The following is a 15,998-nucleotide window of genomic DNA, read 5'->3' on the forward strand; positions in this document are numbered from 1 at the left end:
TCTGATACCATGAAGATGATCGAGGCTGCTATCAGTCTTGGAATTTCAGGTTCGAACAGAAGAGAAAGTGAAGAAAGAGGAGAAAGATTAGTGAGAGAGCAGTAGAACACAGGTTTGAAAGGAAGGACAGATTCTAATTGATCTGCCGCCGCCACTTCAACTTAATATTTATATGTTATGCTAGTTACATGAAAGGACACATCTGCCCTTGGTGTTTACATCATAACACTTAACAATATAAAACTGAAAAGTAAATAACAACTAGAATAACAGAACTAGAATAACAGAAAAACATAACAAATAGACTAGGTATATTCTACCCTACGGACAGAGTGGCCCCACAGCATCAGTTTCTCTACAAAAATAATAGGTACTGGAAACCCTATAATAGCTGAACTTGTAGTGATTTTACAAGGTCTAATATTGGGAAGGCTATTGAATATTAGATCTCTGATGGTGGAAGGGGACTCTAAAGTTGTTGCCAGTTGGCCTTACAGGACTATGTTGAGAGAGATAAGAGCAATTGCAACAGAACCAGGGTCCACTTTTTTCCGGGATCCATAGATCAGCAAATGATCTTGCTGATACCCTGGCAAAGGACGGAGTAAATGGCACTAAGCTCTTCCAAGGGCATAATTGAAGTGCATCTGTGTATGTAAAAGGAAAAAAAAATGAAAAGACTATTTACATGGGTGATAAGTGTCAACCTAGAAGGGGCTGTGCAGCAGAAACTTTTAACAGTTTCCAATTAAAAAATACAAAAGACTGTTTACAAAGTAGTGGCATAAAGAAATATGTGCATTGAACCACACAAGTTGTATTAGTGATACAAGAAAGAAATATATGCATTGAACCACAAGCAAAACATCACGACACTAATCTTGTTAACTACAACCCTAGAGTAACAACCATTGACAGAAAGCAAGTCTCATGTTGCTATGTTATTGCATTTCTCCTTCATAAACCTCGTGCTTGCAAATCAAAAACCAAAAGCATTAATCACATTCTTCAAGAAACAGAATGTAATTGCACAGATTGACTCAGATAAACAACAAATATCCCATACCTGAGCTGAAGATTTTTCCATCTTCTCCAATGCCTTTTGCTTTTGCCGTTTAAGGTAATAAGGCTTAACCACAAATATCTGCAAGGACATGCAACTGAAATAGAATAAAACACATTACATATTAAATGGGCATTGCCCAATCAAAGAAAATGGAAATCAAATTTGAATTCTGGAGGACAACCCTTCCAAGTCAGAATTGTTTACAGTTGAAGGCAAAGAGAAAGAAGCAAATTTCCCATTTAACTAAATACTGAAAAGAAATACTCTTGTTATTTCCAAAACCAGGAAAGGCAGCACCAGAGAAAGACGATCCAAATGGTGGACGGTATTATAACAAAGACACTTCAAAACTAATGGCTTATGAAACGAACCTTCCATGATGTTTTCTCTTGGATTGAGCCAATCATGAGTAGTTCTATTTAACCAATATTCGTGTTAAAGTTTGTCCTTCATGTGGACCAGAACGGAAAAGGAACAACAGCTTTTTATCCATAAAAAGCAACAAAATAGGCAATAGCCTAGCAGTTCAAACTCAAGATCAATGTGGAAAGGAATTCAGAAGACATATCCTTTGTTGATAAAAGTTTTCAAATACATAATCAATGGCTCTCTAATTTGTTTCTGGAGAGATCCCTGATTTTATGGCAGGGCCTGAATGAAATCCTTCTACACTTATTTGGAATGCAAGGAGACTTTTGTGGTGGAAGCCTACAAAATGAACAGCGCTATGCCAATCTGGATCCTACATGTAGTAAGTTAGGGCGGCTGTGTGCTGATCTGTATGGGAAGAGAGGAACTCCAGAGTTTTTTCAGACAAGGAAAGATCTATGGAGAATTTAACTGAACTGGTACACTTAAGGGTTAGTCACTGGCTGAAATCTTTGGAGCTTTTTTCAGATTTCTCCATGGATGATCTTTTGAGAAAGTGGAAAGAAATTGCTACCTCAGCTCTGTGCAAAAGGACCTCTAGACCTTCTTGGCCCCCTCCTCCTTCAGGATTCATGAAACTGAATTTTGATTGTTGTAGTTTAAGGAATCCTGGGCATTCTGGGATTGGGGGAGTTTTCAGAAATGAGGCTAGGATTATTAATGCTATGTTCTCTGGCCCCATTGGAGAGGGTGACTCTTTTAGGGCAGAGATTTTAGCAGCTCTGGGAGGAATCAAAAGAGCAAGAGAATTAAACATTCGGTGATTGGTCATTGAAGGGGACTCGGAGGTGGTAATTAGGTGGTTGAAGGAAGACAGCAATGGTTTGTGGAACTAAAGAAATGAAAAGAAAAATTTTAAATGGCTGAGTAGGGATATTGAGGTGAAGTACAGCTGGGTGAAGAAAGTGCCAATTCCATGGCTGATGGGTTGGCCAAGCAAGGGGTGCTTAAGGATTCTTTGTTTTGGGCCATTTTTTATCTTTCTTTCTTGTTGTCTGTTGTGGGGGAGTTAAGATATTTTACCTCCCCTTTCTTGTACTTAAAGTTTCACAGCTTTTATAATCTAATAGAGCATTCTGTTATTGATGAAAAAAAAATCCTACATTTAGTAAGAGGTTGAATGATTTAGAGGTCAATGAGGTTGTTGATATGCTCCAACAAATCCATAGAAACCCTCTAAGTCACTAGTCTCAAGATATAATGGTTTATGAGATAAGTCCTAGAACTTCCCACTAATGTATCTTTTTCAAACAGATGGTACCTTTTCCTTTATAAAAATATATGAGAACACTCAGCTTCAACATAAGGTTTCATTCAACATAAGGCTTCAACATACGATATGGGGCGTATCGTATCGATACTTTGAACCTTGATCCTGAGGACCCATTGCACTTTCTGTCCCCATGAAATGGAATCAGCAAATCACTTGTTGCACTGCCCTCTTGCCATAATCTTAGGACTCATTTTCTCCAACTTTTCTATGTCAGTGTTGCCCACAAACAGTTCAGGAATTGTTAGCAGCATGAAGAATCAAAGGCCTTAGTAAGAAAGGAAAGGTATCTTGGAGTATCCTTCCTCAACTTATAATCTGGATGATATGGAATGAAGGGATTAAGGGAACATAAGAATCTTTGGCGAAGGACACTCTGAAGGAATAAGTGCTTACGAAGGCTGTGGGAATGACAATCTTGGCTATTAGTGCACAATACACTTGTGCAGAGATAGGAGTTGAAATTCATTTTCTCTTTTGTTTTTTTGGGGCTGAATATATTTGTAATATTTGCACACACACGAACCATGCAACTACCTTACCATTTCATAAAAATAATAAATAAAAAGAAACAATGTAGATATCCTTAGAAACCTTGAGAAGAAAATAAACTGATGTTGGAATCACCAAAGCTCCAGTTGCAATTACTGCATCCAATTCCCTAGAAAGCAATATCTGCATATATCCAATAATAAGTCACTGTAACGATAACATGGTATAGATATATTTTTTAACAAGCCACAAAATTATTTAATGAAATGAAAAGATTAAAAAAAAAAGCATGTCTTGGAGGTGAAAATTCACATACTTAATAGTTTAGTCCCATGTGCAACCCAACCACATTCAATTTCCCAGGCTTTAGATATAACTATATAAGTCTATTGAGACTGTGAGACAGGGATTATGTGGTATATGAAAACAAAATGTCAGCTTCACTGGATAAACAAAATGGTGAACTTGTGAAATATGAAAACCTGCCAGTAATTGGCAACCACATGAATAACCTACACAATGGAATGATTCATTTATTTACTATTAATCACTTACCGGAGAAAGAGCAAAACCTTGTATCCTCCAAAATTTCCTTTCCCTATTTTACTTTTAAGGTATTTTTATTTGCTAGTTTCTGTTTACTAATAAACTTCAATGCAATTGCACCTTTTTTGATAAATAACAGGTTTTATTAAACAAAGCATATACATACATACATACATACATACAAAGGTGGAGAAAAGAAGAGAAGAGTTATGAGTGGTGTATCTTGTTAATGTTCACACCAAAAATATTGCATTTATATTTGAGATGAAAAGTACAAAGTTGACCTTACTTGGGAGCCCAAGTACAAAAGAAAGGAAAAACCCAAAATACCCTTACAACATATTGCATATTATCAACACTCCCCCTCAAGCTGAGCATAAATATCTATCATGCCCAACTTGCCTAGGTTACTATCCAATTTCAACCTGTGAACACCTTTAGTAAGGCAGTCAGCAAGTTGATCATAAATGGGCAGGCAAATTTCTCCACTATTATTTTTCTCTTGGATAAAATGTCTATCCACGTCATTATGAGCAATATTTATTGCTGCCTAATTGTCACAGTAAAGTCTCTGATGAGTTTCTACAAACCTAAGGAGTCTCTTCAAGGGAGACCCTTCCTCCTAAAAGAGAAGAGAGAAAGAGGGGGAGAGAGAGAGAGAAGAAAGGAATTAATCTTTACATGCTTCATTCATTCGAACACCCCATCCATATAATAATTTCAGTTACAAAATATCTCAACCAACTCTGAGCTCTCATAACAAACTCTGAGCTCTAACAAATTCATGTGAATGGACCAGTTGACATGCTGCTCGCTGCAGTCGAGTGCTGCTTGCATGCCTTCTTTCCCAGGTAGGTGCAGGTAAGTGGAGGTCTGGGCCTCGGGTTTGGGTCTGGGTCTTGCTTCCCAACAGTACCCCCTTCCTCAAGATGGGCCTTGTCCTCAAGGTCCAAATCGGGAAACTGATTTTTGAGCTGCCAATATGGTTCCCATGTGGAGTCATGGAGGGGAAGCCCAGTCCAGCCTTCTAAAGATCCCTTCACTATGTTCTTCCTGCGATGGACCCAGTGGTAATCCAATATCTTGGCGGGTGTGAGGGTAATACCTCCTTACTCTGTAAATGTTGGAAGGCCACTGCAAACTTTGGTCATGTCCCCCATTGACTTCTTAAGCAAGAAGATGTGAAAAACCGGGTGGAGGCGAGCTGTTTTGGGAAGGTTAAGTCGGTAGGCAACATTGCCTTTCTTCTCAATTACCTTGAACGGCCCAAAGTAGCGAGGGGAGAGCTTATGCCAGGCCCTTTTTGCTACGGAGGACTGTCGGTAGGGCTGCAGCTTGAGGTAGACATAGTCCCCCACCTGAAAGTCAACGACCCGATGTTTCTTGTCATACTGACTCTTCATGAGTTGTTGGGCCTTGTGCAAATTCTCCTTCAGGAGGCTAGGTACCTCACCTCGTGCCAGCAACTGGGTTTCAACTTCAACTACTACGGTTGAGCCCATTTCATATGGGAGGATGTGGGGTGGATCCCTTCCATACACAGCTTTGAATGGTATCATACCTGTTGCCGCCTGGAATGTAGTGTTATACCATTATTCGGCCCATGGAAATCACTTTGACCAGTGTTTGGGCTTGGAACCCGCAAAACAACGTAGGTAAGTTTCCAAGCATCTATTCAGCACTTCAGTCTGTCCGTCGGATTGGGGATGATAGCTAGTAGATCGATGAAGCATGGCTCCCTGTAAACGGAAATACTCCTTCCAGAATTGACTGAGGAAGGTTGGATCCCGATCTAAGACAATTGATTTAGGAGTACCATGAAGTCTTACCACCTCTTTGATGGATGCTTCAGCTACTGATGTTGCGATGTAGGGATGGGATAGAGCGATGAAGTGCCCATACTTAGAGAGCCCGTCGACTACCACCAAAACCACTGTCTTGCCCCCAGAGGATGGAAGACCGATGATAGAATCCAGGGATATGTCTTCCCAAATTTGGGATGGAATTGGGAGGGGTTGCAGAAGCCCAGGGGGAAATTGGGTTGAGTATTTTGTTGTTGACATACGGTGCACTGTGCTACGTGTTGCTCGACTGCCTTCCTCATGTTGGGCCAATAAAAATGTGAAGATAACCTCTTATATGTTCGGAGAACACTTGAATGTTCGCCCAACACCGAATCATGATAGAGCTCTAGTAGTGTCTTCTGATGTGCTGAGGTAGGAGAGAGGACAAATCTTCCTTTAAAGACAAGTCTGATCCTTTCATGGTGTACCCTGGTGTGGAGGTGGGGTCCTGTAAATATCCTTGCCACAGCTTTTCGAGGCTAGGGTCATTCCTGGCCTCCTCTCGCAGAGCATCAAATAGAGGGTAATGGGGCTGAGAATGTACTAACAGTGACAAATCAGCCTTTCGAAACAACACATCCACTGCCATGTTGGTAATTCCAAGCTTGTATTCAATTAAGAAATCAAAGCCCATCAATTTCATTGTCCATTTCTACTGATATGGAGTGAGAGCCTTTTGGTCCAATATATACTTCAAGCTTCTCTGATCAGTCCGGGTTGTGAAACTTCGACCCAACAAGTAGGGTCGCCATTTATGGACTGCCATCAGTTCCTTTGTGTATGTTGACTAATTCTAGGGCTCTAGCGGAGAGGGCCTTGCTGAAATAATATATAGGCCTTCCATTTTGCATGAGCACCACTCCAACTCCCACACCAGATGCATCACATTCAACCACAAAGGTCTCTTCGAAGTTTGGTAACATGAGGACTGGTGGGCTGATCATGGCCTGCTTTAGGGAATAAGCTTTCTGGGCCTGCTCCGTCCAAACGAAGCAGTCCTTTTTTGAGAAGCCCAGTGGGGCTGCTAGTGACCCGTGGTTGCATATGAATCTCCGGTAGTAGCCATTAAGGCCCAAAAACCCACATAGGGCTTTGACTGTTTTGGGCATGGACCAGTCTTGAATACAATTTAATTTTTCTGGGTCAGCCATGAGCCATCCCGCTGTAACCACATGTCCCAAATGATAGACTTCAGTCTGCCCAAAAACGTATTTTGAAAGCTTGGCAAACAGTTGATGTTGTTTCAGCAAGCTCAATGTTTGTTCCAAGTGTTGAAGATGGGAACTCCAATCCTTGTTGCATACCAAAATGTCATCAAATAAGACCAAGATAAAACGCCGGAGGTAAGGCATGAATACATCATTCATGATGGCCTGGAAGGTAGAAGGGGAGTTGGATAGCCCAAATGGCATAACTAGAAACTCATTGTCCATCATGGGTTCTGAAGGTTGTCTTGTATACATCTTCGGAGTGGACCCAAACTTGATGATAGTCGGACCTAAGGTCCAATTTGGAGAAATACTTGGCTTGTCCCAGCTCATCTAATAACTCATCCACAACCGGAATCGGGAACTTATCCTTGACTGTGATATGGTTCAGGCACCGGTAATCAACACAAAAGCGCCAGGACACATCTTTCTTTTTTACAAGCACTAGGGACGAAAATGGGCTTGTACTAGGTTGTATCCATCCCTTATGTAGGAGCTCCTTCACGAGCTTATCAATCTCAGTTTTTTGAAAATGCGGGTATCTGTAGGGCCGTACATTAGCTGGGGCAGCCCCTAGAATAAGAGGCATTCGGTGGTCTTGGACCCGGCTTGGATGGAGCTGGTCTGGGTCTCTAAAAACCTCTGGAAATTGGACTAGCACCTTTTGTATATCTTCCTGGTCCTTGTCAGATGATTGGACCTCATTTTCTAGCTTTAGTAAAGGCCCAATAGGGACTGGGCCCATCTGCATCAGCAGTAGGTGTTCTCCTCCTGTCCCCCCTCTTAGCATGGAGTGTAGACCTTCCTCTATTGGGTTGGGTACCTCCTAACCTCGCAGATGGCAGCGGAGCCCATCACAATATAAGTCCATGGTCATGTGTCCCCAATCACAAAGGACCAGGCCCAGTTGGCTCAGCCATTGTACACCCAGCACTACATCTGCCCCGCTGAAATCCAACGGGTGCAAGTCCACGATGAAGGTGTGGTCTTGGATTATCAGCTTTTCATGTTTGCAAATACTTTCACATTCAATGTGGTTACCATCCGCCACTCTAATAGCAAAAAGAGAGGTGTAGAGAACTGTCATACCTAATTGGCGTGCCAATAGTTGTGTGATGAAATTCAGTGTGCTCCCCCTATCTATGAGCATAGATACCCATCGGCGTCGGCCCCTAAGTTTCCCTTCAACCCTCATAGATTTGGGGGATGTTAGCCCTGGTAAAGCTTACAAAGAGATCCCAGGGTTGTCATATTGAGTCAGGTTCGGTTCCTTTTCCTCCTCAACCATCTCCTCCTCCTCACATTCCTGCCCAGTCTCCTCCCATTGCAGCAAAAACATCCGCTGGGTTTTGCATCGGTGGCTAGGCCCAAACTTCTCATCGCAGTTGTAGCACAGGCCCTTCTCGCATCGGGCCTGCATTTCAGCCAAGGAGAAGCGTTTGAAAAGGACTAGGCTCCTGGTTAGCGGTGTGGGTCCCTAGGTGGGCCGAGAGGTCTCCCCAACAGTTCAACTGGGTTCTATCATGGGCTGAGGGAGAAGCCCAGCTTGGCGGGCCGGGGATTTTAACAGGGAACCGAAAAGTTGAGTCGTCACCTTAGTCAGTCGAGACACTCTTCTTGCAGCCTTGCCAATCCCACCGCCGCAGACAGATAAGTGGGCTGAAGAGCCTTCACCTCTACTTTGATGTCATCCCTCAGTCCAACAAAGCAGCCGACCAACGCCTTCTCCAACCACTCGTATAGTCTGTTGTCTAGCCGTTCAAACTCGACTCGGTAGTCCCTCACCGTACCTGTCTGCTTTACACGGGACAGTATCTCATCGTAATCATCATACCCAATAGGACCGAATCTAATGCATAATGCCTCCGTAAATTCCTGCCAGGAGATTTGGGGTCGGGAGCGCCAGAACCACTGAAACCAAAGAATTGCCTCCCCTTCCAAATGGAAAGAGGCGATGCTCACGCGTTGGAGTCCCTATATCTCATGGTACTCAAAATACTTCCCAGCCTTGAACATCCAGGGAATAGGATCTCCCCTGTAGAATGTTGGAAAATCCAGTTTGGTGATTCTTCCTGGGGCGTAATTCCCCCTCCTGTTGCTGCCCCAGTTGGATTATTCATTATCACTTTCTCGTACGGCGGCAAGGGGAGTCTTCTCCTTCTTGAGATGCAATTAACGACATGGTCTCCTTGATCTCCTTAAGTCCCGAGACCACCTGGTAGAGATCGACTTCGATCTTGTCCACCATTTCATCTAGTGTCACCGATCTAGTGTTAGTCATCTTCGATTGCTCAAGTTAGTGGACACAGCTCTAATACCAATTGATGAGTTACTACTCACCTCAGGAGTCTCTTCGAGGGAGACCCTTCCTCCTAAGAGAGAAGAGAGAAAGAGGGAGGGAGAGAGAGAGAGAGAGAAGAGAAGAATTAATATGTGCATGCTTCATTCATTCAGCCAATCCATCCTTATAATAATTTCAGTTACAAAATCAACCAACTCTGAGCTTCAACGAATTCATGTGGATGGACCAGTTGACGTGCTGCTTACTGCAGTCAAGTGCTGCTTGCGTGCCTTCTTTCTCAGGTAGGAACGGGTAAGTAGAGGTCTGGGCCTCAGGTTTAGGTATGGGTCTTGTTCCCAAAAGTCTCATAGGAGTTTCTGTTTGAATTCCCATTTTCGTTAGTAAAGTTTTCAACAATAGCAATTCCAACACCCCCTGAGCCATTGCCCTGTATTCTACCTCTACACTATAGCAAGCAACAATAGCTTTCTTCTTGCTCCTCCAAGATATCACATTGCCCCCAACTAGAGTATAGTAGCCAAAAGTGGACATTCTGCTATCCACTGACCCTCCTGAATCTGCATTTGTGTAGACCTCAATCTTCAAATTACTAAGATTGCAATATAGCATTCTTTTGCCATGACAGCTCTTCAAATAAATAAGAATCTTGTTGACAACTTGCATATCAAAGCTTTTGGGCTCTTGCATATACTAACTAACTACACTGACTACACAGGATATATTCGGTCTAGTCAAACATAGGTAAAGAAGACGACCAACCAATCTTTGATAGGCCTCTCTATCTAGAAGAACATCTCCATTAGTGGCATTCAAATTGTGATTATGGTCGATTAGGGTTCCAATTGACTTACACCCCAACTTCGCAACTTCCCAACATCCTAGAGCAAGTCAAGAACATATTTTCTTGACAAATGAAAAAAACAAAAAAACCATCTTCAAGCTTGCTAATTTAATTCCCAAAAAGTACTTGAGATCATCAAAGTCCTTGATTTCAAATTCAAAGGTAAGGAAGGATTTCATATGAGAGATTTCACATGTCTTATCACTAGTTACAACAATACCATCAATATATACTATCAACATAGTCAGCCGATCATCATGCTTCTTATAAACGAAGTATAATCAGCCTAAGAGTGAGAGAACCTAACCATAAAGACTGCTCTTCTGAACCCGTCAAACCAAGCTCTAGGAGATTGTTTGAGTCCATTCTAGGACTTCTTTAGATGACAAACCTTCCCCCTCACCATTAATAAGGATCACTCCTGGAGGTAGGTCCATATAAACCTCCTCCTATAGGTCTCCAATAAGAAAGGGATTCTTCACATCCATTTGATATAAAGGCCAAGAGAAATGTGTTGTAAGAGACACAATCACATGAATAAAACTCATTTTTGCCACTAAAGCAAAATGTTTCTTGGTAATCGATGACATAAGTCGGAGTATACCCTACGGCCACCAACTGTGCCTCATATGTTTTAATAGAGCCATCAATCTTGTGTTTAAGAATATACACCCACTTACATCCAACTAGAGACTTATCCTTGGGAAGAGAGACAAGCTCCCAAGTTTGGTTCTTTACAAGAGCATCCATCTCATGGTTCATAGCTTCTCCCCGATTCTGTCTTTTTATTGTTCAAAGATATAGGCACACTAAGAGGGTGAAAGAAAATCAAAGGAAATATAACTGTAGAGATAATGGGCCAAGTGGGCCTTAGCTTCTTTATATTTCTATAAGTTGTGTTTATGACTTGTGTTAGTAGGTAATGCGCCTGTGTTTCCTCTTTTTATTGTTGTCCGTAGTCATGGATGCCCTACTAAGGGCACTGATGTAATTACCCTTAATTTTTACAACAAAAGAATAAATGAGATCATTGGGGGATGAAGAGAGGTTTGAACTCTCTCTCTCTCTCTTCTTCCTTCCCTTTCTTCCATCTTCTTCTTCCTTTACCTTTCTCTCTCTCTCTCTTCTTCCTTCCCTTTCTTCCATCTTCTTCTTCCTTTACCTTTCTCTCTCTCATCTTCTTCTCTTTTGTTTTTTCGTTTCTTTATTTCAGATTATTGCAGGTGGGATCTACAACTTGGTATCAGAGCAGCGATCTGACCTTCTCTTCTCTTCTCTTCTCTTCTTCTTAATCCCATACACAGGTTGTACGGAGAGTTGATTGTTAATTAGAGAAGGTTTTTGGAGAAGATTGCATTGCTGCTTTAGGGCCCAAGGCAAGTTCTTGGAGAGTTTCCTAAAAACCCTAGCTAACTGAAGAGCCTTTTGATTACGAGGTATAGAGGGAATCTGAAAGTGGCACTAGAGGATAGAATAGAATCATTCTAACTATCTTTGAGATCGATCCAAGTTGGAAAAGTTTCTGAAGCCTCTGGTAGGAGCGGCCAGACTTTCTCCCTTTCTCCCATTTTGTACGGTCCAGTGAAAACCCCAACTTGGTTGTTTGAAGAGCAATTTTTGACTTAAGACAGTAAGTCTTAACTAGTAACACCCTATTTTTATTTTTGTTTATCTCTGTTTGGCCAATGGAGCGAATTGGAGGTGAGACGAAACTCTTCATCGATTTCGGGTTTGGTCCAGGAGGGTTTGTGGAGACTCTGCTAGGGGCAGTAACCTCAGTATAGTTGGATGGAACCAATTTTTAGCTTGGTCTCAATCTATAAAGATTTATGTTCGTACTAGAGGGCAATGGAGGGTACATCACTAGGACTAAGAAGAAACCTGTGGAGGATGACCCTACCTATGAGAGGTGGATGTAGGAAAACTACAATGTAGTAGGTTGTTTAGTTAATTCCAAGCAACCCCATATTAGTTAGGATTACCTGTGGATGGAGATTGCAAAAGGATGTGGAGCAGTGTTATAGAGACCTATTCCTAGAAGTTAAATGTTGCTAGGGCCTACAAGCTGAAGAAACCTTTGGCTGTTTATTTTTCTGTGGTGAAATCTCGTTGGCAGGATATTGATTTGATGGAGACTTTTGTGTAGGGGTGTACTAAAGATGCTAGGGCTTATAAGAAATTAAGAAGTTAGTGGAGAAAAATCAGGTCTTTGTGTTCCTCACTGGACTCAATCACGCCTCCACTCCTTTGCCCCCATACCTTTTTTCTTCCACCCATTCATTGCCAATAAGAATTTGATCAACAATTTGCCTATCTTGGGTAAATGCTCCCCGAAACTATGACATGATAAAAGGAATCACAACAATAATTCTTATAGATAGGACCTTAAAAGTGGTCATATATATATACTTGTCACCAAACTTATTAGCCTGAACTCTCCAGGAAAAATACTCTGGTTTTTTGAGTACCAATACCAAGAACATGGCATTGACCCCTAGGTTTATTAAATTTTTGTCATAGAACCCCTCAAAAACCTCCACAAGATCATCCTTAATTATTTCCCAACAATCTGTTAGACAGTTTTGTATGCCCTTAGCTTCAATCAGAATGATGTACATTATGAGTTTATTGTAAATGAATAAAAGTATATATTTGATTCATGTTCCCTTGGTATGTTTCTGTGTAATACCCTTAAACTGGACACTTGATGAGACTCGTGTTAGTTTATAATGTTCACAGCCAGTGGGTCGGTCTGGGGAGACCTATCCTGATAAGGCTGACACTGATGTGCCACCAAGTCAGTTGGGGTGGCCTATCTCAGCCGTCGGGGTGAGACCCTAGGCACATGCAATATAGGATCAATTGAATCTTTGAACCGGACCAGATTTCCAGTGTTGCCCTGGACCTTAGAGATTAATGGGCAAAATTGGAAAGTTACACCCAACCCTAGACTCGATTATGATACTGCACTAGGTGTCGGATTGAGCTGTCTTTGATGTACCAATCAGAGAGATCCTTAGCGGGGGTCAAAACCTGGGTATGTTGGGATAGTCTGAGAATTCATCTGAGTGGGTGATCATAGTGACAGGATCAGCCCCTTTGTCAAACAAAGGTAATGATCGGAGATGCACTCTCTCTGATGGAAACCAAGACTGCCGACAGCCAATTTCAATCGATGAGATTTGTCTTGCAAAATATATTTTATATGACATAAAAGTATATATACATTATGGTTTCTAAAATGTTTGCAAAAGGTTTTAATTCCCAAAATCCATATAAGCAGAGGGTGCAGCACTGTTCCTTGCAGCCGAATGAGAGGTCCTCTCTTGTCGGCCAGTGTTTGATCATTATGGGCTGAGAGGTTGAGTGTAAGACCATAGAGGGTAATACCCGATGGGCTAATCTTGCATCTGCCCACAGTCCCTAGGTGTTACAAGGTGGCTTGGCCCAGGGACCACTTAGGGTAAGTGTTGGGCCCATAGAGCCCATTTGATGGGTTTCAAGGGGTGCACTGTCCATAGCAATGTATTCCGTCAGGCCTTGTAACAAAGGCTGGGCCGAACCCATGTGGCTTATGTGTAGATCAATGTTTGGGTTCCACGCCATACAAGGAGGCCCAACTGGGCAGCAGTTTGGAAGGCTAAGTGAGCACACAACCTTAATGGGCCTAAAGCCCATTTCGAACTGTGCTTATTTGATCAGTTTAAATGAGGGTCGGATCTAGGATTAAATCAGTTGATAGGATTGGGCCTTGACCGTATCCACTCAGAGAGTCCAAGATCTAAATAAGATTTAGATCTAGGAGCCTCCTAATAGGATTAGGAGAGGACTAATCTAATATACAGATAAGATAAGGGTTTATCCTTATCACCTAAAGGGATGTCTGATCCAAATGTGATTTGGATCAGCAACTCCTAATTGGATTAGGGATTAATCCTTTAGAGTTACAAGAAAAGAAGGGGCGGCAGCCTCTAGACGAGAGAACAACACATCAAGATCTCTAGTCTTCAGAGCTGAAATCACAGAAGAAAGATTTCTGCAATCTCTGCGAAATTCTTTCTTGTCGCCTCCTTCCTGCCGCCGCCAGACCTCCAATTCGATCTCCAACTTTGTAGGAGAAATCAAGATTCAATCTTGATAGCAGCCCTTTGTGAAAGGACTGATTGGAAGCAGTGCTCATGTGCCATCCAGCCATTCTTGCGAAGGATCAGGTTCTTGGAGAACATTGTTGATTCTACTCCATCCTGCACCGCGCCATCTTCAGTGAGAACAGTCTTTGAATCCTTCCTTGGGCGTGAACACCTCCATTGAGAGATAATATTTCTCTGTATCAGGTATAATTCTCTCCTATTGCCTTTGTTCAGATCTAGTTCAGTTTAGGGTTCAAGATTGATCCTTGAAAATATGATTTTCTAAATAGGGAATTCGATTCCCAATTAAAAGGGAGAGAAAACTTTTTTGAAATTCGCCCACCTTATTCCGCAAGTTTTGGGCGTCCATACGATGGATCTCTCATCCCTTCACAATCCTGGTAAAGACCATTATGAAACCATCAAGGACTAGAGCCTTAGATCTATCCATTGAAAAAACTACATTCTTTATCTCTTCAATCTCAAACTTACCTTCCATCAACTCCACATGGTTCCTTTGAACAGTAGGTCAAACTAACTTATTGAACTCCATCCTACTATTCAGTTGGACTTATCCTTCAATGCCCAACTTCATGGTAATGATGCTGCCCTATATTTGGGTGTTTCGCTCTAGCTACTACTTTAGTTCTGAGTATTCCTTCTATTTTACTTGTTTCAAACATTGGACCCTGAAATCTAGCTAATTAAGTGAAAACAAGCTTGGACTGAAGATCTTCTAGTCCAATAAATCTGAATGGGGATTTGGATATGGCAACATAATCATATCTAAGTTATATGCACCTCTATTTGATCAGTCTGATCCTTCTGCACTCTACAACACTTGGTACATTCCATCGTGTCCCCCCTATCTCCTCCTAATTCAACCCCATTAGAAGTTCCGGTACTCTCAAATTTAAATATGGATGCTAAGGCTACCATTTACACATGAATTATTAAATCTAACTCCAAGAATGTTGAACTTGTTGAATGGACCTTATGTTCACTATTACAAAAGGAACCATCCAGATTCCACCTTCTCTTCCATCATAACCAAATTTCTGTATTCCAGTTAGTTTGCTAAGGTTGCATTTGGTATAGGGTGCATTTGGAATTGCAGAGAAAACGGAATTTGTCAATTCCTCAAGTCTCCATAATCTACCGATTTGATGCACTTTTCCAGAACCACGGAACTCAGTGAAACATATAAAGTTTTTCAATGAGTAGTGAAACATGGAAACCTTGCAAGAAAGTTTCAGGTTTTAGCAGAATTCAAGATGAGGGGGTTAGCTCCAATTTCATGTAGTCGAGGCAGAATTGGAATTGAAATCCACTCTGCCCCCACATTTTTTTATAGATCATTCAATTCCTACGAATCCAAAGGCTTCCTAATTAAAGTAGCAGTAAATTTCATCACAACAGGGTTGAAATTTCTAAGTTTTTAAGGTGCTGATTTAGGAAATGACCATTTTTAATAATTGGGCACATCAACAATTAAAGACGAAAGATATCCTTGTTTGAAGCAATAAAAATGGATACAGAATGGCAATTTTTTCTTTTAAAACAAGTGCTCCTTATGAACAAAGGGGCAGTATTTCTAGCTTATCATAAATGGAATGTGTTTACACCAACTTTTTGTTATAGGTTTGTTTAAGAATGGCTTATGCCTTCAGGCACAAGGCATACACCTTAGAACAAGGTGGCCAGAAAGTGCTTCAAGGCTATAGCTTCAGGAGTGCACCATGAAGCTATAGCTTCGCACTCATGCTTCAGGATGTGAACACTAAATGGTATATTTATAGTCTCACTATTGTGAACCAAGAAATATTTTAAACATCAAAAAATGAAAAAGAAAAATGTCTTTTATATCCTA

General features: G+C 41.5%; 1 protein-coding gene across 1 annotated transcript in view; it reads right to left on the bottom strand.

The window, feature by feature from the left end:
• Positions 1–15,998, bottom strand: part of OWL1 (DNAJ heat shock N-terminal domain-containing protein) — a 72,048-nt gene that overhangs the window by 22,435 nt on the left and 33,615 nt on the right. The window contains exons 9-10 of the mRNA XM_088962271.1: positions 3,360–3,440; positions 1,067–1,144 (exon numbers count right to left, since the gene is read on the bottom strand). Of these exons, the coding sequence (XP_088818397.1) occupies positions 1,067–1,144; positions 3,360–3,440 (159 nt within the window). The remainder of the gene's footprint in view (positions 1–1,066; positions 1,145–3,359; positions 3,441–15,998) is intronic.

This window comes from Nelumbo lutea, chromosome 1 (genome assembly GCF_056320005.1).
Source record: "Nelumbo lutea isolate HS-2025 chromosome 1, American lotus-T2T, whole genome shotgun sequence".
NCBI classification, from domain to species: domain Eukaryota; kingdom Viridiplantae; phylum Streptophyta; class Magnoliopsida; order Proteales; family Nelumbonaceae; genus Nelumbo; species Nelumbo lutea.